This window comes from Scyliorhinus canicula, chromosome 6 (assembly GCF_902713615.1).
Source record: "Scyliorhinus canicula chromosome 6, sScyCan1.1, whole genome shotgun sequence".
NCBI classification, from domain to species: domain Eukaryota; kingdom Metazoa; phylum Chordata; class Chondrichthyes; order Carcharhiniformes; family Scyliorhinidae; genus Scyliorhinus; species Scyliorhinus canicula.
The window spans coordinates 127,414,134-127,439,814 of record NC_052151.1 but is presented as its reverse complement, the minus strand read 5'-3'; the positions used below and the strand labels follow the sequence as shown (position 1 = coordinate 127,439,814).

The following is a 25,681-nucleotide window of genomic DNA, read 5'->3' as shown; positions in this document are numbered from 1 at the left end:
TCCTGGGGTCAGAATCTCTGGAGTCTCTTCTGGCAGCACTGGGTTAGGCCAAGCCCAGTGCTAAAGTCAGTATTCTGCTATCCCAGGGAATGGGGGCATCCTCTTTTAGGGTGCCCACAGGGGTGAGCCTGGTGTGGCTGGGTCAGGCGCCCGGTTGAGTAATGACTTTGAAATGGACCAAACATTTTACCCAAGGGTTATCCTTTTCTTTGTCCTCAAGGTAGGAGTACGGTCCCTTTGTGGTTCAGATGCCAGGTTCGTGTCCATTTTTACACGCCTTGGGTGGTAGTCTGGCTAGTTTAGTCATCAGGTTAATCAGTTCTTTCCCCTAGTCTTTTTCTCTTTTTTGAGACCCCCTCCCACCTTCCCAAGAGGGAAGGCTACTCAGTCCTCCGGTTCTTGGTTGTCCCCTGAGCACATGAGAAATGTTAAGCTGGCGGGTCTCAGTACCATGGTCAAATGAGCAGCCTTTTTGGTAAGTAGTCATGTGGCCTTTCCTCTTCTCCCTCCCTCCACCCCTTTGGTAATTGGTCTTGTCCAGGCAGGTCTTTGTACATGTAGGCATGGTCTGCTTCAGTAACTGAGGTGTCATAAATGGTACTGAACATTGCACAATCACCAGTGAGCATGTCCATTTCTGACCTTACAATGGAAGGAAGGTCATTTAGGAAGCAGCTGGAGATACTTGGACCGGGGACACGACCCTAAGGAACTCCTGCAATGATCAGAGACGGAGATGACTGACCTCCCAACAACTACAACCATCTTCCTTTGAGCTAGGTATGGCTCCAAACAGTGGAGAGTCTCTTCTCTTCCTCCCCCCCCCCCCCATCACCCAGGATTCCTGGATGCCACACTAGGTCACTTAAGTAATAAAAATTCAAGGAATTACTGGATTATCCAGGATCTTACATTTTTCCTTCACCACCCGCTTATCCATCTCTCTCAACAATTCATTTTTGGGAAATGAGCATTGCTGGCATTTATTGCTCTTGAAATGAATGGCTGAGTGGATTGCATAGGGTAGTCAAGATTCAAACTAGATTGGTGAGAGAAACAATATAGCCCAGAATGGGCAAAAACAGCATGGAGGCCAGAATGGGAAGTTAAGTGATCAGCAGTTTAACAGGACCAAGGTCCAGAAAGGAGGAGATCATCTCACAGATAAGAAAAGCTTGGAGAGGCATGAGGGTACATAAAAGACTGGAAAAAAGTAGGTTTGGGGGTTGGGAAGAGAGTGTTTGGCATGGTCAACAAGCAGAAGGGATCAGCTGAATATATGGTCTCAATCTGAAGTGAAAAAGCCCTTAAGCTCCTTAAATTTGTTGGAGGTCGGCATGGAAGTGGCAGGAGCGAGGAGTTAAGGTGTGGTTGGCAGTGCAGAAAAGCAGCACGCGTTATCTCAACGTTCCAGGAGGACTACAATCACAACTCAAGTATATGGTCTATGTATGTTCATAATCCCATAACGATATTCAATAAGTTAGCAATCTAAACAGCATCATCTAACAAAGGTTCTCAAACCTTTTTTGGAATCTTGGAATTCACGAAATCTTGGGTGTTCCCCTTCAGAGGTGCTTACAGATGGGCAACATGGGCAGTATCCCAAGATGCCCTGGTCAAGAGTAAGTGAGCAGCAGCTAAAGAGGTGCTCTTCTCCCACAATGCTCCTGCCTTTGTTGTGCTTCAGTTCCTCAATGTTCTTAATCGTCCTCTGCTGCAACCACCCCCCCTTTAGTACTTCCGCAATGCTCTGTTCTCCTCAGGTTTTTGTTGTCTGGTCTCCTACCAAGGACATACAGACTGCATTAAACAGGCATACCCATCTCACCTAGGTCGCTAGGAAATTATTTTTCCTTATAAACATTGTAAAATGATTTATATACAGCTCATATGAATATAATACAGTATTTATAATTCAGATGTGGATACAATGGTGATTAATCCATTCAAAAAAGGGTTCATCAGCTGTATTTGAGAAACACTGACCTAGCGTATAGGCTGTGAAGTTTAGGAGACCAGCAGCAATCCATACCCAACTTGGAACATGCGTATAACCTGCACCTATAACAGAAAGGAGGGGAGAAAAAGTGGGCACTCTCCAATAGAAGATCAAGATTCTCTAAACATTTGTTCAACAGCATGTTACAGAACAAGGATTTCCTTTTAAGTTTCCAGAAATAAATCTTTGCATTTTAAAGATATATAGAATTTACAGTGCAGAAGGAGGCCATTCGGCCCATCAAGTCTGCACTGGCTCTTGGAAAGAGCACCCTACCCAAGGTCAACACCTCCACCCTATCCCCATAACCCAGTAACCCCTCCCAACACTAAGGGCAATTTTGGACACTAAGGGCAATTTATCATGGCCAATCCACCTAACCTGCACATCTTTGGACTGTGGGAGGAAACCGGAGTACCCGAAGGAAACCCACGCACACACGGGGAGGATGTGCAGACTCCGCACAGACAGTGACCCAAGCTAGAATCAAACCTGGGACTCTGGAGCTGTGAAGCGATTGTGCTATCCACAATGCTACCGTGCTGCCCCGATTTGCTTGAAAAATAATTCAACTGTCCCCTCCTCTTTTCTCAAATGTAATAGGGAGTTGGGAAGACATTTCATGTGATCTTGGTCACCACAACTACATTTATTACAAAAACTGTAGTTACTCAGTTAAAAAGGTTACCCCGCTGGCCACAAAGCAACCATGGATTCCAAGTAGTGCTGAAAAAATGTTCAAAAGGCTTGCACCAATTTTTAACCATCTGATACTTTGATTATACATGATCTAAAAAGTGTTCAGAATTCACAGTATTTAAAATTCTACTATATGATTAAAAATACAATTTTGAACTGGAAACAAATACTAAAAGGCTTACCCAAGCACTTAATTTTCCAAAACTGGAAAGCTAACCAAAATATGAGCAAAGTAATAAATAGCACATGTTGCTGTTGAAAACCTGAGCAACTAACCACAAGACAGAGCAGAATTACGCCATTTGGCCCATCAACTCTGTTCCACCATTTAATCATGGCAGATGTGTTTCTCATCCCCATACTCCTGCCTTCTCCCCATAACCCCTGATCAAAGTGTTTAATCAAGAACCTCTGTCTTAAAGACACTCAGTGATTTGGCCTCCACAACCTTCTGCAGCAAGGAGTTCCACAGATTCCCCACTCTCTGGCTGAAGAAATTCCTCCTCTCTGTTTTAAAGGATTGCCCCACCAGTCTGAGACTCTGCCCTCGGGTTCCAGTTTCTCCTACTATGGAAACATCCTCTCCACATCCACTCGATCCAGGCCTCTCAGTATTCTGTAAGTTTCAATGGGATCCTCCTCTCATCCTTCTCAACTCCATTTAAAACAGACTCCACCCCTCCTCATTTGACAAGTCCTTCATTCCTAGGATCATTCTTATGAACCTCCTCTGGACCCTTGCAAAGGTCAGCACATTCTTCCTTAGATACGATGCCAAAAAATGACGACAAGATTCCAAATGGGGTCTGCCCAGAGCCTTATACAGCCTCAACAGTACATCCCTGCTCTTCTGTTCTAGCCCGCACGACATGAATGCTAACATTGCATTTGCCTTCCTAACTGCCAACTGAACCAGCTTGTTAACCTTCCTAACTGCCAACTGAACCGGCATGTTAACCTCAAGAGAATGCTGAATTCAGGCTCCCAAGTCCCTTTGTGCTTCTGCTTTCCAAAGCCTTTTCCCATTTAGAAAATAATCTATGGCTCGATTCTTCCTACAAAAGTGCATTGCCTCACACTTTTCCATATTGTATTCCAACTGAAATCATAGAATTTACAGTGCAGGAGGCCATTCGGCCCATCAAGTCAGAACCGGCCCTTGGAAAGAGCACCCTACTTCAGCTCACACCTCTACCCTATCCCCGTAACCCAGTAACTTCACCTAACCTTTTGGACACAGAGGCAATTTATTATGGCCAATCCACCTAACCTGCACATCTTTGGACAGTGGGAGGAAACCGGAGCACTCGGAAGAAACCCACACAGACACGGGGAGAATGTGCAAACTCCTCAGTCACCCGAGGCCGGAATTGAACCCAGGTCCCTGGCATTGAGGCAGCAGTGCTAACCACTGTGCCACCGTACCGCCCTGCTGAAAGTATCTCAGGAACATTAATCTTACCACAACATTATAAACATGTGACACGTTTAAGCATCAGCAACAACACCAATTAAAAGCCAAAAAATTTGTCACCGCCAAATACAAAAGAAAACAATTATTTCTAAAAACATATCATGTACTGGTGATTAGAGATTGTTACATTGTCCAAAGAACAAAGGTGGTGGATGATATTAGCTCAGACAAAGTATTTCAATGTTCTGGAATTTTGATGCTCAGGAAGGTGTGAAGGCATTGAGACCAATGAACAGATTAGATGTTGGGCATTAAATCCCATAACTAGAGAGTGGTAAATCAATGGATGAAGAGTGACATGGAGGGATCCATAACGCTAACAAAGAGAGTTTCAGAAAGCTGCTTCAGCTAGCGAAAGAACATGAAAATATAGGCAGAAGCCTGTTGCCCAGTGAGAGAAGTCAACTTCAAAGGCAAAAATGAGGCTAAAATACATCAGCTTAAGCAGAAATGAATATACATGGCCATCGAAGCAAGAACAAGTGTCTTTATGTTCATGAAATTAAAGAGAAATGTGTATCAAGAAGTCTAGAAATTGAGGCCATGAAAAGTGGTCACATTTAGCAAGTGTGTCAATTTCATCCAGTTCATTAACTAGAAAGATGTTCATGATATCCTCACATGTCAACCAATCAGCGGCATTTAATATATTATAAAACATGCTTGCCTTGATGCTCAATTAAACACCTGCAGCATACAGATCAAATACAAGAAGCCAAGAAAAGAGCTATTCATTCAATATTTAGAGAAATGGTTATTGTGGTCAATGCAGTTCGGAAAGGAAGGGAGTGTAAAGGTCTTCTTTGTTTTACTCCAAGCATCTAATTTCGGACAGAAGTTGTAATTCTTTTAGGAATCTGACTCTTTTTTAAAAAATCAACTGGAGTGTAAGTAATACAGTCATCGCTGTGAACATGTGCTAATGTCTTGAAGGTTTCATAAGCAAGGTCAGACAATGGCCCAGTGGTATTGTCGTTGGACTAGTAATGGTCATGAAATCATTTTCGACTGTCGTAACAGCCCAACTGGTTCACTAATGTCCTTTAGGGAAGGAAACCTGCAGTCCTTACCCGGTCTGGCCTACACGCAACTCCAGACCCACAGCAATGTGGTTGGTTCTTAAATGCCCAAATGGCCTAACTACTACAACGAAAACAAAGGAATGAAACCAGAAGGAACCACCTGGCATCAACCTAGGCACCGAAAACAACAGCAAACCCAGCCCAGTCGACCCTGCAAAAACCAACATCTGAGGGCTTGCGCCAAAATTGGAAGAGCGGTCTCAGGCAAGTCCAGCAATAGCCTGACAGTCATTCTCCGAACCAGCAGCACAAGTGGATAGCACTGTGGCTTCACAGCTCAAGTGTCCCAGGTTTGAATCCCCACTGGGTCACTGTCTGTGTAGAGTCTGCACGTTCTCCCAGTGTCTGCGTGAGTTTCCTCCAGGTGCTCCATTTTCCTCCCACAGTCCAAAGACGTGCAGGTTAGGTGGATTGACTGTGATAAATTGCCCTTAGTGACCAAAAAGGTTAGGAGGGGTTATGGGGAATAGGGAAGTGAGGGTTTAAGTGGGTCGGTGCAGACTCGATGGGCCGAATGGCCTCCTTCTGCACTGTATGTTCCATGTACATACCTTATGTCCCAGTCCGAATCATACCTTATGTCCCAGTCACCACTATCACCATCCTTGCATATGTCCTGTCTCACCACCAGGACAGACCCACAGAGGTGGCAGCATAGTGGTGTACAGTCAGGAGAGAGTTGCCCTGGAAGTCCTCTGGACCTCATGACGTTTCATGGCTTCAGGTCAAACATGGGCAATGAAACCTCCTGCTGATTATCACGTATTGTCCCCCGCTGAAGAATCAGTACTCCCCCATGTCAAACATCGCTCAAACGAAACACCGAGGGTGGTAATGGCACAAAATTTACTCTGGGTGGGGACTTCACTGTCCATCACCAAGAGTAGCTCAGTAGAACCACTACTGACAAGACCAAAAGGGCACATCAACTAGACTGGATCTGTGACAGGTGGGGAGGGTGCCAACAGGAGGGGAAAATGTGATTGACCTCATCTGTATCACCCTACCTGCCGCAGATACATCTGGCAGTATCATTAGGAGTGACCAGATCATTAGGAGTGGCCATCGCACAATCCTTGTGGTGATGAAGTCCCGTCTTCACACTGAGGATACTCTCCATTGTGTTGTGTGGCACTATCAACCTGCTAAATGGGGTAGACTTCAAAAAGACCTAGCAACTCAAGACTGGACATCCATGAGGTGTTGTGGCCCATCAGCAGCAGTAGAATTGTACTCCACCACAATCTGTAAACTCACGGCCTGGCTATATCGCACACCATTACTATCAACCCTGCTGCAATGAAGAGTGAAGGCGGGCATGCCAGGGGCAACACCAGGCATACCTAAAAATGATGCGTCAACCTGGCGAAGGAGCAACTCAGCACTTGCTTGCCAAACAACATAAACAGCAAGTAATAGATAGAGCTAAATTATTCCATAACCAGATCAGATCTACACCTAGCCATGAATGGCAGTGGACAATTAAACAACCCAGTAGAGAAGGTGGCTCCACAAATATCCGCAACCTCAATAATGGAGAAGCCCAGCACATTTGTCTCAAACGACAGAAGCATTCGCAACAATTTTCAGTCAAACTGTCGAGTGGATGATACAACCGTCGGAGGTCCCCAGCATCACAGTTCAGTCTTAAGCCAATTCGATTCACTTCACATGATATCAAGAAACAACAGAAGGCACTGGATACTGCAGTCCCACAGACTTGGAACTCCAGAATTGCCACACCCCTAGCTAACCTGATCCTACACAGCTACAACACTGGCATCTACTCTGCAATGTGGAAAATTGCCCAGATAGGTCCTGTACACAAGAAACAAGACAAATTCAACCTGGCCAATTACCAATCAGCAAAATGACAGAAGGGATCATCAACAGTGCTATCATATGACACTTACTGAGCAATAACCTGCCCATGGATACAGAGTTTGGATTCCACCTGGGTCACTCAGCTCCTGACATCATTGTGGCATTGGTTTAAAGAGCTGTATGCCAGAGGTGAGAGTGATGGCAATTGACATTAAGGCAGCAACAAAAACTAGTCAATGGTATTCAGGGAGGAACCCTCTGTTGGTTGGAGCCATACCCAGCACAAAGGAGGACGGTTGTGATGATTGGATGTCAGTCCTCCGAGCTCTTGGACACCACAGCATGAGTTCAAGGCCAACCTAACCCTAACCACCTTCAACTGCTTCATCAATCACCCTCCTTCCATCAAATGGTCAGAAGAAGTGAGGATGTTCGCAGATGATTGCACAATGTTCAGCAATGTTTGTAACTCCTCAGATACTAAGAAGCCCATGCCCAAATGCAGCAAGACCCGGAAAATATCCAGGATTGGGCTGACATGTGGCAAGGGATATTGATCGAAGTGCCAGGCAATCACCATCTTGAACAAGATAGGATCAAACCATCATCCCTCGACATTCAATGGCATTATTATCGCAGAATCCCTACCATCAGCATCCTGGGGTTACCATTGACCTGAAACTGAACTGGACTAACCATATAAATACTGTGGCTAACAGAACAGGTCAAAGGCTTGGAATCCTGCAGCGAGTAATTCATGTCCTAACCCCCCTGTCCACCATCTAAAAAGCATAAATCACCAAGTAATAGAATACTCTCCATTTGCCCAGATGAGTGCAGCTCCAACAACACTCAGCTCAACAGCATTCAGGACAAAGCAAGCTGCTCAATTGCTACTTCTTCCTTCCACAAACATTTGTTCCACCATCGACACACAATAGCAGCAGTGTGTATGATCGACAAGATGCACAGCAGGAACTCCCCACGGTCCCTTAAGCACAACCTTCCAGACCAAAGACCACTAACATCTAGAAGAACAAGAGCTGCAGATACCTGGGAACACAATCATCTGGAGATTTCCCTCCAAGACTCTCACCTCCCGGACTTGGAAATTTATTGCGGTTTCTTCCCGTTCACTGGGTCAGAGTCCTGGAATTCCCTCCGTAACAACATTGTGGGACTACAGCGGCTTAAGGGGGCAGCTTACCACCAGCTTCTGAAGGGCAACTAGGGATGGGCAATAAGCACTGGCCTAGCTAGCTACGCAATATCCCCAAAATGATTTTTTTTTTTTAAAAGAAAAGGTGACCTGCAGATGAACCACACAACCTAGCTGCTGTCCCTGCGAGGTCAAGGCCAGAGGAGTTATGAAGTACAGATTTGGAGGTAAAGCCTATGTTTCAAAAATGATGGGCAGATCACAAGCTTTGTGACATTGGGGACAGCAATATAGGTAGGTCAACTCTTTTTTCAACAAACCAGAAGAAAACAATGCATCAATCACAAGCAAATATGCAAGTAAAAAAAAACCACTTAATTAACTTAAATACTAAACCTAACCTAAACTCCCTAACAACTAACTGTGACTGATAGAACCTCTCCTCCAACCCCCCCCCCCCCCCCCCCCCCCCCGCCCACCAACCCCATAATGGCAAATTTGACTTTTTCCAAGTATAGGAATGACATTAAGTCCCCCAACCACGCAGGGATACTGGACAGAGTGGAAGACCTCTAACCAAGCAATATTCACCTCAGGCTGTCAGCGAGGCAAAGGTGACAATAGCTGCTTCTATCCCAGGCTGAATTACTGGCAAATCTTACATCCCAAATATGGCCACCAAAGGACATGGGTCTAAATCCACATGGAGTATCTTCAACATGGTATTAAAGAATAAAGCCCCGAAGGCTAAATATTTGGGGCAGGACCAGAACATAAGCGTGTGGCTAGCCAGGTCAAGAGAACGGTGCTCACACCTATTCTCAACATTTGGGGAAAACTCACTCATCCTAGTCAAGTGGGTCCTGTGTAACATCTGATTAAATTAGACTAAGCCGAGCATATGAAGACGTGGAGTTGCCCGTGTGAAGGGCCTCACTCTAAACCTCACTACTAAGAATGGGACCCAATGCACTTTACCATTTTGCCCTTACACCGGTTAATGTAGCAGAATCCCATTGGAAAATGTGGCCATAGAGGTTCCTCGCCCGGCCAAGCCAAACGCTTCTCCATCAAGGAAGGAGGTACTGTCAAAGGAAGGAAAAGCCTTTCACAAGAATTTGCAAACTTGGAGATACCAAAAAAGGCTGGAGTTGGGCAGGTGGGATTCATCACCTAATTCCCCAAAACTGGCAAACCTCCTCTCCACAAACAAGTCCCCAAAACACTCCAGACCCATCAATTCCCAAGATTTCAATGTTGGGTCCAAGCCAGAAAGTAGGAAGAGGGGACTGTTGTAAATAGTGGCTAGTGAAGACACAGGAAGGAGCTGTCTAAACGGTTTCCAAATCCTAAGAGAGAAGGCCACCACTGGGTTTGAGGAAAATCTAGCAGGGGAATAGGGCAATGGTGCCGTGATTCTGGCAAGAAGAATAGAAGGAATGCAGGAACTGGCCTCCATTTGTCCCCAAATAGAATTGGGGCCACTGATCAAAAAACAAAAGTGTTGAACATTAGGTGTTCAATAATAAACCAATAAATTGGGGAGGGCTAAGCCCTATCCCTTAGAAGCAGATATTGGGATTCTTACCAATCCAAATAAACTATATCAATTTGTTAAACTTGGTAAAAAAAGGATTTGGGGAGAAAAATGCTAAGACATTGAAAGAACAAACAAACATCTTGGGAGGACGTAGATTTTAATAGTTTGAATCCTACCCAAGGATAGAGGGAGGTTGTTCCACCTCTGCAAATCTATCTTAACACTATTAACCAGGCTTGTGTAATTCAACTTATGAAGTGCGGCACTGTGGTGGGCCACCTGGACCACAAATAGCAAACGGTCATATTAGAAGGCGAAAAAGGGATTACCCGGGAAACATGATCATGAAATGAAAGGAAATGAAAATGAAAATGAAAATCGCTTATCGTCACAAGTAGGCTTCAAATTAAGTTACTGTGAAAAACCCTTAGTCGCCACATTCCAGCGCCTGTTCGGGAAGGCTGGTACGGGAATTGAACCGTGGTGCTGGCCTACATTCGCTCTTGCCTAAATTCAGTTTATATCCAGAGAAGGAGCAGAAGGTGTAAAGCAACTTCATTATGCTGCCGATGGAGGGATATTCGCAGAGACACCCCAATGCTCCACCTTATCCCGACTAATACACTACAGAAAGCAACTCTTGGCATAGCAAACAAGAATGGAGAAAGTGAGCAGCCCTGCCTAGTTCCCTAAAAATAATTAGAGTTCAAAGCGTTCATACGAATACTGGTATTTAGGGACATTATATAACAGGTGAACCAAATTTCTGACCAAATCGAAACCTCAAGCATTCCAAATAAATACTCCCATTCCACTCTCTCAAATTTTCAGCATCAAGAGATACTATCACCTCAGGCTCGCGTATAGGAGAGGAGGAATGGATGACATTTAACAGGCAATGTATATTGGCTGGCAATTGTCGGCCTTTCATGAAGCCTGTTTGATCCTCTGAAATTATATTTTGAAAGTAAGGCTCCAACCAAAGCGCCAATACATTAGCGAGTACCTTAATGTCCGCATTCAAAAGCAAGATAGGGCAATATGAACTATACTCTCAGCTCCTTGTCCCTCTCAAGAAGTAGAGAAAGAGGCTTGAGTGAAGGTCTGGGGCAGCAACTCACCAGATAGAAAATCGTTGAACAGGTCCAGTAATAAAAGGTACAAGTTGCTCAGAGAACATCTTGTAAATTGAAATCCACCAGCCTCTGCTGCTCCAACTTCAATGTCTTTAACATACATGCCCTGTAAGAGATAGCCTCCCACTCCCACAAGGACCGTCTTCAGAGCCTCCCACAAGGTGGAAGGAGAGATTGAATCGGACCGGTTAGATTTTATGTAGTCATCTATGGCAGTGGGCACATGTACAAAATTTATCAGCTAACAATGTATTGTGTAGTCTCTAGGGTGGACGTTGGGTTGGGCCAGACTCTTGCACTAAATTAATAAAGTGTGGGACATGCTCAGAAATAATAATTGCTGAGTACTTAGCTGTCATCAACGAAGGAAGGAGAACCCTAACCAAACCAACAAAAAAAATAATAATGCAAGAATACGCATGGTGGACATGTGAAAAAACAGAAGGCCTGCCCCAGACCTTCACTCAAGCCTCTTTCTCTACTTTGGGTGCAAAATAGTCAAGAAACCGCCACCCTTCCATCTGAGACATAAAAGACAAAGGCCTGGCTAACACCAGTGGAACACGAGATTTAAGAGATTTCAGCTTGGAACAATCAAATTTAGGGTCCAAACACAATGCAGGTCCCCACCTAAATAAGCTGATGAAAGTCGAGGTTGGGTAGGGTGGCCAGTAAGTTAATAAAATTAGAATCATCCCAGCTGGTGACATAAAGATTGACCATGACAACTGGGGGGTTCGACAGGGAGCCTCAAACATATATCATCCATTGGGGTCAGCTATAATCCGAGGGGGAAAACTGAACTCTTAATTAGGATCGCCGTACCCCTGCACTGCCATCAAAACCAGAAGAATGAAAAATCTGCCCAACCCACCCCTTGCTCAGCCTGGTGATCCCCAACACACAAGCGGATCGTCCTGCAAAACAACATTGGAGTTTAAGCTGTCCTCGACCTCTTCATTGGGTCATTCAAAACTCTTAACATTCCAGGTGACCAAACAAATTAATACTAATGATCTTTATTGTCACAAGTAGGCTTACATTAACACTGCAATGAAGTTACTGGGAAAATCCACTAGTCGCCACATTCCGGCACCTGTTCAGGTACAGAGGGAGAATTCAGAACATCCAAATTATCTAACAGCAGGCCTTTCAGGACTTGTGGGAGGAAACTGGAGCACCTGGAGGAAACCCACACAGACATGGGGAGAACGTGCAGACTCCACACAGACAGTGACCCAAGCCAGGAATCGAACCTGGGACCCTGGAGCTGTGAAGCAACAGTGCTACCCACTGTGTTACCATGCTGCCCACATTGGGAAGTCTTTCACCACGCCTTAATCCAGAGTCAGCCATTTCCACCAAGAGAGATCAATCAAGGATACTGAAAAGATAAAGCAAAAAAGGTCCACCCAAGATAGCCAAACCAAACCAAGTCAGAAGACTAGGCAAAGAAAAACCAATAGATAGTCAGCAAACTAGCTCCACCCCCCAAAAACAACCATCGCCATTGATTGTGAACACACCCAAAAACAAATAAAAGCGAGGCAAAGAAAGACTTCTAAAATCAAAACCTACATTAAACAAAACTAAAACTCTTAAGCTCATTTTCTAACAACTTCAATGAGCTGCAGCCAATCCTCCAACCCAGTCCCGTTAACCAACTCCCTTGCTAGCTGGGAGACTCCCAACTGTGGGAATGAGAAAAATAGATCAAATAAAAAAAATTAAAAGCCAAGCAACTAAACATCACGTTGAATAACAAAAAAAGGAAACTATATATTAATATAAAGAATAAAACCCCATAGTGGAGAACCTCAAATCTAATCCAAAGCAATAAGAACAGAACCCAAACAAGAAAAAAAACCCAAAAACAATTAATACAACATGCCCACCGACAGAGCCACAAACCAAATTACACAGTGCCCAACTGTACCTTGTAACAAAGAGAGTCCGCATTTCCCGACATGCTTGTGCCTTTGAACAATAGAGAGTCCGCATCTCCCGGTATGTTGAAAATAAGTCTTTTTCTGGTGTCTCCAGTGCGGCAATCAGATCACTGTCATCAGATAAAGCTGCCTCCATACTCTTAATTGTGACTCCATGGACTTAGACCGTGTCACTAGTTCTGCCCAGAGTCGCTCGAATCATAGAATTTACAATGCAGAAGGAGGCCATTTAGCCCATCGTCTGCACTGCCCCTTGAAAAGAGCACCCTACTTCAGCATGCCCACACTATCTCCATTTCTCAGTAACCCCACCTAATCTTTTGGATACTGAGGAACAATTTAGCATGGCCAATCCACCCAACCTTCACATCTTTGTACTATGGGAGGGAACCGGAGCACCCGGGAGGAAACCAACGCAGGCACAGGGAGGAAGTGCAAACTCCACACACAGTCACACAAGGCCAGAATTGAACTTGGGTTCCTGGAGCTGTGAGGCAGCATTGCTAACCACTGTGCCATCGTGCCGGTCAAGGCCTCTTCAATTATCTTTTAAGATCCACCGTGTGATTTATCAGTGCTTCTCAAACTCACCAAGATATTATTGAGAACCTCAGCCATTAGTGGAGCGGACAGAGAAAGAAAACAACTTTGCCTTCTTAATTCCCGTTGAGCCTAATGAGGCTTCGGAATAACATTTCTATTCAAAGCTTTGTTTTTTCTGGGCATCTCAGCGAAGAGATAACTCTGCCTGATAATTATCACGTTTCCAAGGAACCTTGGCGCCAAGAAAGCAGATGATCAAAAATCCTGAAATCAGGGCAGCACAAGTGGTAGCACGGTGGCTTCACAGCGCCAGGGTCCCAGGTTCGACTCCCCGCTGGGTCACTGTCTGTGTGGAGTCTGCACGTTCTCCCCGTGTCCGAGTGGGTTGCCTCCGAGTGCTCCGGTTTCCTCCCACAGTCCCAAAGATGTGGTTAGGTGGATTGGTCATGATGAATTGCCCTTAGTGACCAAAAAGTTTAGATGGGGTTATTGGGTTACGGGGATAGGGTGGAAGTGAGGGATGAAGTGGGTTGGTGCAGACTCGATGGACCAAATGGCTTCCTTCTGCACTGTATGTTCCATCAAAAAAGTCTAATCTGTTCCAAGGCATGTAAAGCTTTGTCATACACTGCCAGGCTGAGGGGAGGCAAGCCATTCATTAGGTAAGCCCTTTCTACATGGGGCCAGGGGCAGTTGCTGAGATGAGGCTATATGACAGTGCCATTAGAGGGAGCTTCACAGCAATTCTGGCCCACCGAATTGCTCATCACTACCCCACAACATAATGCACAGCATTGTGCTTAATGCAAGGAGTAAGAGGCACCAGGTGCAGGAGTACTGTGTCCCTTGGACAGGGGCCAATGCATTATACACAGTTATGAATGAGTGATTCAATTAAACGTGCACATGGATCGCACAGACCAGTGGCAGTATGCCAGCAATGTGCTTTTGTATGGGGATCTGCAGTTACAATTAACATAATAAATGAAATGCAAATGACAGTTGCAGAAAAACTGTTATGCATAGAACATAGGTAACAATTGAGCTGGCTGAGTTACACTGTTATCAGAATGAACCCTGTGAAGGAAATTAGGCATTTGTGCATTGGAGCTACAGAATGGGTTACCTTTACGTAGCTTCAATTATATTTTTTAAACACGCATAGAATCCAAGCTCTTACCTGAAGCATAGAAATCATAGTCAAAATAGGCCAACATAAAAAAATTAAGCACTAGTAGCATGAAACCAGAGAACGTCAACAGATTTGGTGCCAACCATGTAGGTAAAATCTATAAAAGCAAAAAGAAAAAAGGTTGATAAGTAGGGAGAGCAGAACTTCTCCACTTTAGGTCAACTAGTCTTTAAACGTAATTCAAAAGTTATAACCTAATACTGAATATATGTCAGACCAGGTTGGCTGTCCATTATTTTTAAAGCGGACCATTTTATAATGAATAAAGACCAAAGACTATCACTGGTCATTCTCACCATCTGGGTCTTCAGCAAATATCTCAATATCAGTGACACCCAATTTCACTGTTCCTAATATGCCTTTTCCCTCCATCCCATGCAACATGAAGCTGTTGGCACTGTGAAAGGTATTCTAAAAGATGACTACAGTACAGGTATAGCATTGTCAGGATCATCTCTTACATGGCAGAAAGCCCATGACTTCCAAGTTATATTTTACAAGACTTCTATGCAAGCTGATATGATTTCTTCCTTATTCTGGTAAAAATATATATTTATATTTGTCAAACTTATTCCAAAATCTCTAATGCAGCCCTGAATATAAAAGAACCCATACAAGGATCCAATAATATACAATGTTCATCGTAATATGCTCTTACCTTAACTACAGAATTCCAAAATGGGTGCATAACATATACAGACAACGGATTCGTGTCCACTGCACTATACTGCAAAGGAAATAAAGAGAAAAAAACTCTTATATACTTATTTAAAGAACTGAATCTTAACATTTACAAAGAAGGTAACTATCGCATGATGCAAGCAAAATAAGGCTTCTTCATAACTGGTGCGTTGCTGGATTTTTCTTTTATTGCATATTTAACTAGATATCGTTGCTTCAGCTGAGTGAAGGAATACATTGGCTACTGCAACCACCACAAATTGCAGTAAAGTGCTCAGTCAATGGCAGTCGTGCTCTTATGGGGAGGAAGTTAAATATAGTATTTACTTTGTCTTCATCAACATCAAATCAAATAATGTTGCACCCAAACAAGCCTGCTGTAGTTTACCCCCCATTACCCCAGGTGGAATCAAGAATAGTTAACTCCTAGAGCTCAAACCTCTAGTCAAAAGGATTATGCTATACAATGAACAAATTATAGACATTGCGACGTACTGGTTCCTCAGCATTTGAATCAAATCAACCTGGTCACTGCTCTTAATTGTGAAAATCCCTATTCCGAGATCACTAACTGCATTCACACCTTTTGTTCATTTGCGCAGGTTCAATTCCTCTACCGGCTGAGGTTGTTTTATGAAGACCTTGCCTTCTCAACCTTGCCAGAGGTGTGATGATCCTCAGGTTAAATAACCATCAGTTAGCTCTCCCCCTCATAGGGGAAAACAGCCTGTGGTCATCTGGGATTATGGTGACTTTACCAGAAAAAAAACTTTCATCTTTTAGTTTCCACTTCTGACAAAGGTTAAAATCTGTTACTGTCTGACCTATTGCATGTTTTTAGGATTTTCTACTATTTTCCCCAAATTAACACCATTTGTTGCCTTTAATGTGCATAATACGACAACAATAGTTAACTCAATGAGTTTGATTATCTGTAGGAGAATTTTTAATAGCAGTTGTAATGACAACAAGTTTAGAAAGATGCTTTTGAAGGATTAGTAAATAGAACCTTGTCCAAGTCCCCAAAAGCAGAGAGAAGCACAGGGATCACGGCAGCCTGGTGAACAGCGACTGTAGTCTCATCTTAGTTCCCCATTCTCAACTATCCTTTTTCCCCAGTCTGCCGAAAGTTGGACTAGCACATTGATGGGTTTTCTTATCTATATTGACTTTCATAGAAAGCAACCTCCCAAGATATGGAAAGTGGTATACTTATTCCAGGACCTGGTCAGTGATTTTGATCGATGGTGATGGGTTCGTGCTGTGGGGTTGGTTGGAAGAGGCATTCGCTTTCCAGGTGTTTAGTGATAGGCCCAGGCCCAACTGGAGCTTAGTTTTAGTTAGTGCACGCTGAAGCGTCTTCTGTACTTGGGGCTCAATGACTGAAGTGGAGTGATTTTGGTTTGGGACTGATAGAATGAACGGTTTCCCATCTGCTTTGTAAAATTATCTCCATCAATTTGCTGGAGGTGATGCAGTATTTCAGTGAGAAGATGGAGAAAAGGGTTGGTGTGATCAGCACAGCCTTGTCTGATCCCAAACTTCATGGAGATGGTGGTGGTTCCATTGTTGCAGATCATTGTGTGCAAGTCATCAGGGAATAAGCAGTGGGTAGTGATAGATTGAAGGTAGTCAATTTTGTGGATACCTGATAAGCTAACGGTTTTTGCAAGATCCAACAATGCCATGTACAATAGCTAGTGCTATTCTTTGTACTTGCTACCCAGTGAAGATGTCTGTGGTGCCTCTCACTGGCTGACAACTGCAGTGCGAGAAGACTCTGGAAGGGAGTCCTTTGATCACTGAGAATTCATGTAAATCTTCTCAATGGCAGACAGCAGGGAGAGTCCTCTGTACAACCAACATGCCCAGCATCGAGGCTCTAAATCACTGAAAAGCAGCTCCGCTGGGCAGTACAAGTTGTTTGGATGCCCGACACAAGCAAACAGCTTTACGTGGAACTTGGCCTCAACAGGAGACTCTCAGGAGAACAAGAAATATTTCAGTAATGCCCTCAAAACATCCCTGGAGATCCAACACACCCACAAATTCAAGAGTGACTAGCTTCTGATTGACCAGAATTCAGTATGTCCATTCAAGAAGTCACCAAACTGATGGACAGAAGGCTTCAGAATTACAGCAGTCAAATGGAGGTACCAGAGAACTTGTACAAACCTCCCAACAACCCATCGACTTAATCCTCCAAGCACTATTCTGCCACCATGTGGCAGAGTCTATAGATCATTCATTGCATTTATTAATCATTTCAGAACCCATCAAACCAAAGTAGTTACATCCCAAGGGTCAGTTAAAAGAAACCCAATAAGTTACAACAAATAAATCTCAAGTTAACAAAAATGGATAATTCCAACAGAACCTGTCACATCAAAAATATCTGAAGTATGGATATTGATCTTTGCTGTAGGCAATGTGCAGAGATTGCTCGCCATGACTTTAGCTGACACACCAAGAAACCTTGTAACAAATCTGGCACATGTCTTTTCAAAGCTTCTTTTAAAACCACTGGGGAAAAATTATTTAAAACAAAAGTAAAAACAGAGAGTATATTAAGAGGAGAAATGATGAGATGCGAGTGAACCCATCAGTGGAAAAAAGTATTTTACATATGTGATTTGGAAAACAACGATGCTAGAGAGGTAACCTCAAAGTGTAGCAAGACAAGATCAAAACTGTATCAAGTTACAGATAGTCTCCCGAAAGCTGCTGCCTTTTTCCACCTTCGCTGAACCGGAAGGCTATTTCCCAGATGCTGGTTATGGTAATTTCTTGCTGGATTTGGCTCATAAAAGTTACTTTTAATTGGATGTTATTTGGGGAAAGGAGTGTCTCAGATTTCAGATAAATGCATTTGGGGACCAAGGGCTAGTTTCATGTAAATTTATGCTTGTATAGTCATCAGTGTACTTAATACACTATGACACTTTAGAGTCTGTTGTGTTTTCGGCTTTAGTTAATAAATATTTTTATTAATTGTTCACATAATTGGACTGTTGCTCACTGGCTTGTACATAGTTTCTTACATTATACCAAAAACAAAACATATGCACCACTTTGAACTGATGTTCCAAGTTACCCTTCTGGGTTTTGGGATCTTCTCGCATTTAACATTGGCGTGGTTCACAACAATATTAACAGTGCAATGAAATACACCATCCCTTGCACTACTGTGGACACAGTTTACTTAACAAACCCGTTGCACCACTAACACAAGAGTGTTGGAAAACAAAAGTTGAGAAAGTGTCAAAACCAACAAGAGAAAAGCCCAGTTAATGAATTGTACCTCCACTCAACAAGTGCTATTTCTTTGTAATATACATAATCAGCTAGCTTAAAATAGTGGCAACACTGAAAGGAATATATGGCAATCTAGCTGAGTCGCTTGATTATGTGCAGGAGCCCAGAAATCATCAATTCAGCCTTTACAGTCGAATGGAAATACCTCAGAGGTACTGGAGCTGTTCGGGCTTGGAACACGGTTCACCACTTGGGTAAAGCTCCTATACAACGCTCCCATGGCGAGTGTACGGACCAACAATACCAACTCCGAATACTTCCAGCTGCACAGGGGCACCAGAGAAGGATGCCCACTGTCCCCGCTGCTGTGCGCACTAGCAATCGAACCGCTAGCAATCGCGCTCAGGGCAGCAAAAAATTGGAGGGGGATCCGAAGGGGAGGCAGAGAGCACAGAGTCGCACTATGCAGATGATCTGCTCCTCTACATCTCGGACCCACAAAGCAGCATGGACGGAATCATCGCGCTCCTGAAAGAGTTTGGAGCCTTCTCGGGCTACAAACTCAACATGAGCGAAAGAGAGATCTTCCCAGTACACCCGCGGGGCGGGGGGCAGCACTAAAGGGGCTGCCGTTCAAACAAGCCCGACACAAATTCCGCTACCTGGGGATCCAAATAGCCCATGACTGGAAAGGGATCCACAAATGGAACCTCACCAGCCTGACGGAGGAAGTAAAAAAGGACCTGCAAAGATGGAACACACTCCCACTCTCCCTCGCGGGGAGAGTCCAGACGATCAAAATGAACGTACTGCCCAGGTTCCTCTTCCTGTTTAGATCCATTCTGATCTACATCCCCAAGGACTTTTTCAAAGCGCTGGACAAACTTATCATGGCGTTCGTATGGGGGGGGGGGGGGGGGGGGGGGGGGGGGGGGGGAGAAATGCTAGGATCCCAAAGAAGGTCCTACAAAAAACAAAATCCATGGGGGGGGGCTAGCCCTCCCGAACCTACAGTTCTACCACTGGGCGGCAACAGCCGAGCGAGTAAGGGGATGGATCCAGGAGCCAGAAGCTGAGTGGGTGCGTGCGGAGGAGGCCTCCTGCACGGGGACCTCCCTCCGGGCCCTCGCCACGGCAGCACTCCCATCCCCACCCAAAAGACACTCCAGCAGCCCAGTGGTGACAGCCAACCTCCAATCCTGGAACCAACTGCGGCAGCAATTTGGCCTGACCAAAATGTCGGACAAGGCTCCCATCTGCAACAACCAAAGGTTCACACCAGCACTGACTGACGCCACCTTCAAAAGGTGGAGGCAGGACGGGGGGACACTGACAGTCAGGGACCTAGACACGGACAACAGGATCGCAACACTGGACGAACTGACAGAGAAATTTCGACTAGCCGGGGGGAACGAACTACGGTACCTGCAGCTCAAAAACTTCTTACGAAAGGAGACAAGGACGTACCCACAACCGCCACGACAGACACTACTGGAAGACCTACTGGACGCAAGTATCCTAGAGAAAGGGAACTGTAGCGACATATATGACCGACTGGTAGAAAGGGACGACACCGTACTGGACGCAACAAGAACGAAATGGGAGGATGACCTGGGGATTGAGATAGGGTGGGGACTCTGGAGCGAAGCACTGCATAGGGTCAACTCCACCTCCACGTGCGCAAGGCTCATCCTGACGCAATTAAAAGTGGTACATAGAGCCCACTTAACAAGAAACCGTAGGAGTAGGTTCTTCCCGGAGGTGGAGAACAGATGTGAATGGTGCCAAAGAGGCACGGCCAACCACGCCCACATGTTCTGGTCTTGCCCCAGACTTGTGGAGTACTGGACAGCCTTCTTCGAGGCTATGTCCAAAGTGGTGGGGGTGAGGGTGGAGCCATGCCCGATAGTGGCGGTCTTCAGGGTTTCAGACCAGCCAGATCTATTCCTGGGGAGGAGGGCAGACACCCTTGCCTTTGCCTCCCTGATCGCCCGCCGTAGAATCCTGTTTGGCTGGCGGTCAGCAGCACCGCCCAGAGCTGCAGACTGGCGGTCCGACCTCTCGGAATCTCTCCAAATGGAGAAAATCTAATTCGCCATCCAAGGGTCAGATGACGGCTTCCAAAGAGCGTGGGAGTCATTCATGCAATTGATCCGGGACCTGTTTGTGGCCAACGAACAAGAGTCGGGTGGCCAAGAATCAGGGGAAAATGGACGGAAATCGGGGGAAGGTAGCCCGGGGGGGGGGGGGGGGGGGGGGGGGGGGGGGGGGGGGGGGCTACGAGTTCGTTATGGGGGTTTGTTCACATGGTTTTACGCTTATTTATTTTTCTTGTTAATTTATTGTTTTTGTATTGGAGGGGAGGGGTTACTGTTTTTCTCTGTTGTGATAAAAATTTGTTGTTGAAAACTTGAATAAAAATTATTCCCAAAAAAAATTCAGCCTTTACAGAAGACATGACAGTACAATACGCACAGGCGTTGAAAATGGGGCACCTGCAAGTTTGTCAGGAGAATACTTTTGAGTTCGTTCAAATGAAAAACATAAGAGCTTCTTAGTAGCTGATTGGTGATGAGCTTTCATCACAATTAGCCTAAAAATTTGGAAATGAGACACAATGTACCAAATGATAGTGTAGTTTATCCTTAGAATGTTTGATTGAATATCCCTCTTGAATAGTTACACTGAAAATAATATGAAATATCAACACTTTACTGTAGCCCCCAGTTGGATTCTGCATAAATTTCAACATTTGTGGAATTTAGCTGCACCTCGTTTTCCGAAATTCTATTGAGTCACTTTGAATGGGTTTCATATTCCAAAAAAAACCCCAAGAAAACCATAGATGCTTTTTAGGTTAAAAAGGTGACGATTTTATGAGGATTACTGGAATGAATTGGTATGGATTAAAAGATCCAGAGCGCTCCCATGCTAGCACAGTCCTATCATCTTGAGGGAGCAAAGCAAGTTGTTTTCCAGAACTGCGGTACTTAATGGAAACCATTCAAAAATGTTGCTTTCTTATCCCATCTCAATTTTGAAAATCAACTCTCACCGCTTCCCACCCCAAGATCCTGCTGCTTACTCAAAACAAGGCAGTGAGTGCTGTACCAGTTACATTTATCCAAAATGTTATCCTCGCTGTGAGCCTGCTTATCTCCACTCTCCCTCCCTCCCAGCCCAACCCTCTCTGAAATGGCTTGGAATTTTTCTATGTTGAAGGCAATGAAACGAAAGGAACTGATCAGTCGGGCCCAAGTCAGTCTTTGGTCAATATTCAGACATTTGCAATTGTAATAGGTGTCATTGACTGGTAATAAGCAGCAGAAAGCTGCTTAATCTCTGGATTCGGAGGTGGTTCTGTAGCCAGTCATCCATTCAGAGGCCATCAAGTCATATGGGGTCTTAAAACTCTTATTTGGAATGGCCATTCGGAACTAGTACTTGTTTTTGGGCAAAACATTACCAAAATGAGTCACCAAGTTGTGTCAATGCCTTTGGTTTGCTCAGCGAGTGCCTCTTTAAATCGGACCAAATATTTGCTCACATTAACTTCTTGTAAACTTTATGTAATTGTGGTTGAGTTGATAGTGCGCAGGTACTATCTTATATATTTCAGTGCATGAGAAGTACCTTGGGATGCCATTACATTGAAGGTAAAATATCACCATTGACACAAGATTAGATATTGCCAGATGGAAGCATTGTGGTTATGTTACTGGACTGGTATCCAAAGATCTGGACTAGTGATCCAAAGCCCAGAGCTCAAATCCCACCATATCACCTGTTACATTCAGTTGTATATAAATTTGCAATAAAAGGTTTCATCAGTAATAGTTACTATGCAACTAGCAGCATGATGTAAAAGCTCCTCTGGTTCACTAATGTCCTTCAGGGAAAGAAATCTCCTGTCTTCAATTGGGACTCCAGATCCAGAGTAATGTGCTCTACTCTTACTGCCCTAGCAACACACTCAGGGAAATTAGGGATGGATAATAAATGCTGGCCTTGCTAGCAATGCCCACAACCCATGCATGCATAAAAATATAAATATCTTAAAATATTTTAATATCCCAGATATAACTGTGCAAAGGATGGTTGGTTTACTGCAGAGGTCAATATTCACCAAATAACATATTTGAATATATTCAAGAGGCGGCTGGATATAGCACTTGGGGAGAATGGGATCAAAGACTACGGGGAGAAAGCAGGATTAGGCTATTGAGTTGGATAATCAGCCATGATCGTGATGAATGGTGGAACAGGCTCGAAGGGCCAAAAGGCCTCCTCCTGCTCCTATCTTCTATGTATCTATGTAACATGGTAATTTCAACAGGCATTTCTTCCAAATGGGTCCTAGAGTTGACAGCATATAGTTACACACAACATTGAAAATTGGAATCAAATTGTAAAATGGACATATAAAAAGGCAAAGAGTCTTCTGGTTAGTATCCTAAAACAAAATGCACGAAAGGTCATTGACCTTAAATGTTAACACTGCTTCTCTCCCAGACATGCTGCCCAACTTGCTAGAATTTCCATTTTTCCAGCATCAGCAGAGCATAAATACATAGAAAATACAGTGCAGAAGGAGGCCATTCGGCCCATCGAGTCTGCACCAATGCACTTCACCCTATCCCCGTAACCCAATAACCCCTCCTAACCTTTTTTGGACACCAAGGGCAATTTAGCATGGCCAATCCGCCTAACCTGCATGTCTTTAGACTGTGGGAGGAAACCCGGAGGAAACCCACACAGACACGCGGAGAACATGCAGACTCCGCACAGACAGTGACCCAGCAGGGAATCAAATCTGGGACCCTGGCACCGTGAAGCCACAGTGCTAGCCACGTGTGCTACCTTGCTGCCCTAATAATTTATTTATTTCTTAAACTCTAGGGATGGCATTCAATAGATCGCAGCAAGATAGCTGCTCTGCTACATACGAAACCCTGAGCCAGCATCAGGTCATCTACAAATATTTTAGCACCAGGTTCCCCATGAACATTTTGTGCGTTTGTAGGAGACAGGCAGCACCCATCCAGCCGTGCTCCAGTCCAGTATAGAGTTAACCAGCAAAATGAATAGATGGCGAGAATACTTTTTTGCTACATGTACCTAACACTAGATTTAGCATTGACCAATGTATCAAGTATACCACCTCAACACTGTCCATTAGGGTTTAAGGTTCTCAGAGGTTCCATTTGAGCTTGCATGCAGAGCTCTTTAATGTGTGGACTTGCCCACTGGAACTCTCATCAAATTTGAAGGCAGTGGCCAGGAACCAAGGACATACGGTACTACATAAATACAAATTTTTTACAAATGCAAAATTCTCAATTCCAGTGACAACAATCAGTATCATGCACAAAAATAAACAGAGCCTGACCAATCTAACAATCTCTTTCCTCAGTACTGAAAATACATATACCCATTTCGGGTGAGATTTCCAATTTCAAAAAAAACAAACAATCGCAGTTTATCCACTTCATTGAACTTCTAGCAGAATAGTGCTGTTATTGGGGGGGGGGGGGGGGGGCAGCACGGTAGCAGAGTGGCTATCACTGCTGCCTCACAGCACCGAGGTCCCAGATTCAATCCTGGCTCTGGATCACTGTCCGTGTGGAGTTTGCACTTTCTCCCAGTGTTTGCGTGGGTTTTGCCCCAACAACCCAAAGGTGTGCAGAGTAGTGGATTGGCCACGCTAAATTGCCCCTTAATTGGAAAAAATTAATTGGGTACTCAAGTTTTTTTTTTAAAGTGCAGTTATAGCATGACGAGTTTACATAGGCACACAGGCACTTCCCTTTATAGACACGTGATCACAGGAATTCATAAAGACAATATAAAAATAAGGAGAGCGTGTACCATTTAAAAATGGGCTCGAGCATACTGAAGAACAATTATCCTTTGTCACGTATCCTCAGAGGAGCCTGCACCTTCCATGGCCACCCTATTTTTCTAATCACCCCCAGCCCACAACCATCCAGGATATCAGCATTCTTCCAATTCAGGCCTTTTGATCATCCCCACACTGATAGTTGCGCCTACAGTTGCCAAGGCTCCAGCCTCTGGAATTTCCTCCTGAAATTTCTCCACTTCTCTTATCTCAAGACATATTTTAAAAACCAGCTACTTTGGCAAGTGTTTGGGCATGCGTCATAAAATCTGTCAAATGTTGCTTCTGTGAAGTGCTTTTGGACATTTTCTGATATTAAACAAGTTATATAAATACAAGCTGCTCTCGACTTCCTGATTTCATTTCCCTCCCTATTGTTTTGATATTAGTTAAAATTGCTAATTTTTCCACTTCCAATGATGGGCTGGCTGCAGCCCAAACATAATCATGTCTTGTCTATCCACAAAACGGTTAATGCTAATGTTTCTCCAAACATTTGTCTCATTTGTTAGCAGAATCAGCACTTTTTCTTTTACTTCCAACACCTCACTGCCCACAAAGTGAATCTCCACTATTGGACATTAATGCCAATTGCCAGGATGTCAAGTTAGCATAATGTGAGGATTTACACATCCTGCACAATATGTTTGAGATTTTCACTGGGCACCCACCAACATGCTGCAAAAGACTGGCTTTGTTAAAATTTGACCAAAGATCTCACTTGATTCAATGGAACTTAAAACTGCTGGCTTTCACATGTTGTACAAAATATCTGAACCTCAGGTTAACTTGGCAAGATTTTATTTTATTTTCGAATTGTCACCCACGCCTTTCTGAGCCCTGCTCTGGATACTAAGCCCATTCATTGCCTTCGCCCCCTCTTGATCAGTTCAGCAATGGAACAAAAGACCCTGTTCATCCTTCGCTGCCCAGATTTACCCTACAGCACCACATCTTCACAAACTAAAAGTCTGGTCTTCAGTTGCTGTCCAGCTCAGGTTTAGCTCAGTTAGCGAGACTGCTGGTTTGTGATGCAGAGCAAGGCTAATCACGCAGGTTCAACCCCCGTACCGGCTGAGATTATTCAAGAAGGTCCGCCTTAAATCACCACAGGTTAAATCACCTCCGGTCATCTCTCCCCCTCAAAAAGGAGAAAGCAGCTTTTGGTCATCAGGGACTATGGTGACTTTACCTTTAGATAGCTTCTTGATTTTGATTAATAAAGGGATCAAGAGTTACCAAGAGA

At 44.2% G+C, this 25,681-nt stretch overlaps 1 protein-coding gene across 1 annotated transcript in view; it reads right to left on the bottom strand.

The window, feature by feature from the left end:
- selenoi (selenoprotein I) overlaps window positions 1–25,681 on the bottom strand; it is an 84,129-nt gene that overhangs the window by 24,087 nt on the left and 34,361 nt on the right. Inside the window, exons 2-4 of the mRNA XM_038800119.1 lie at window positions 15,259–15,327; window positions 14,589–14,697; window positions 1,990–2,064 (exon numbers count right to left, since the gene is read on the bottom strand). Coding sequence (XP_038656047.1) covers window positions 1,990–2,064; window positions 14,589–14,697; window positions 15,259–15,327 — 253 coding nt within the window. The remainder of the gene's footprint in view (window positions 1–1,989; window positions 2,065–14,588; window positions 14,698–15,258; window positions 15,328–25,681) is intronic.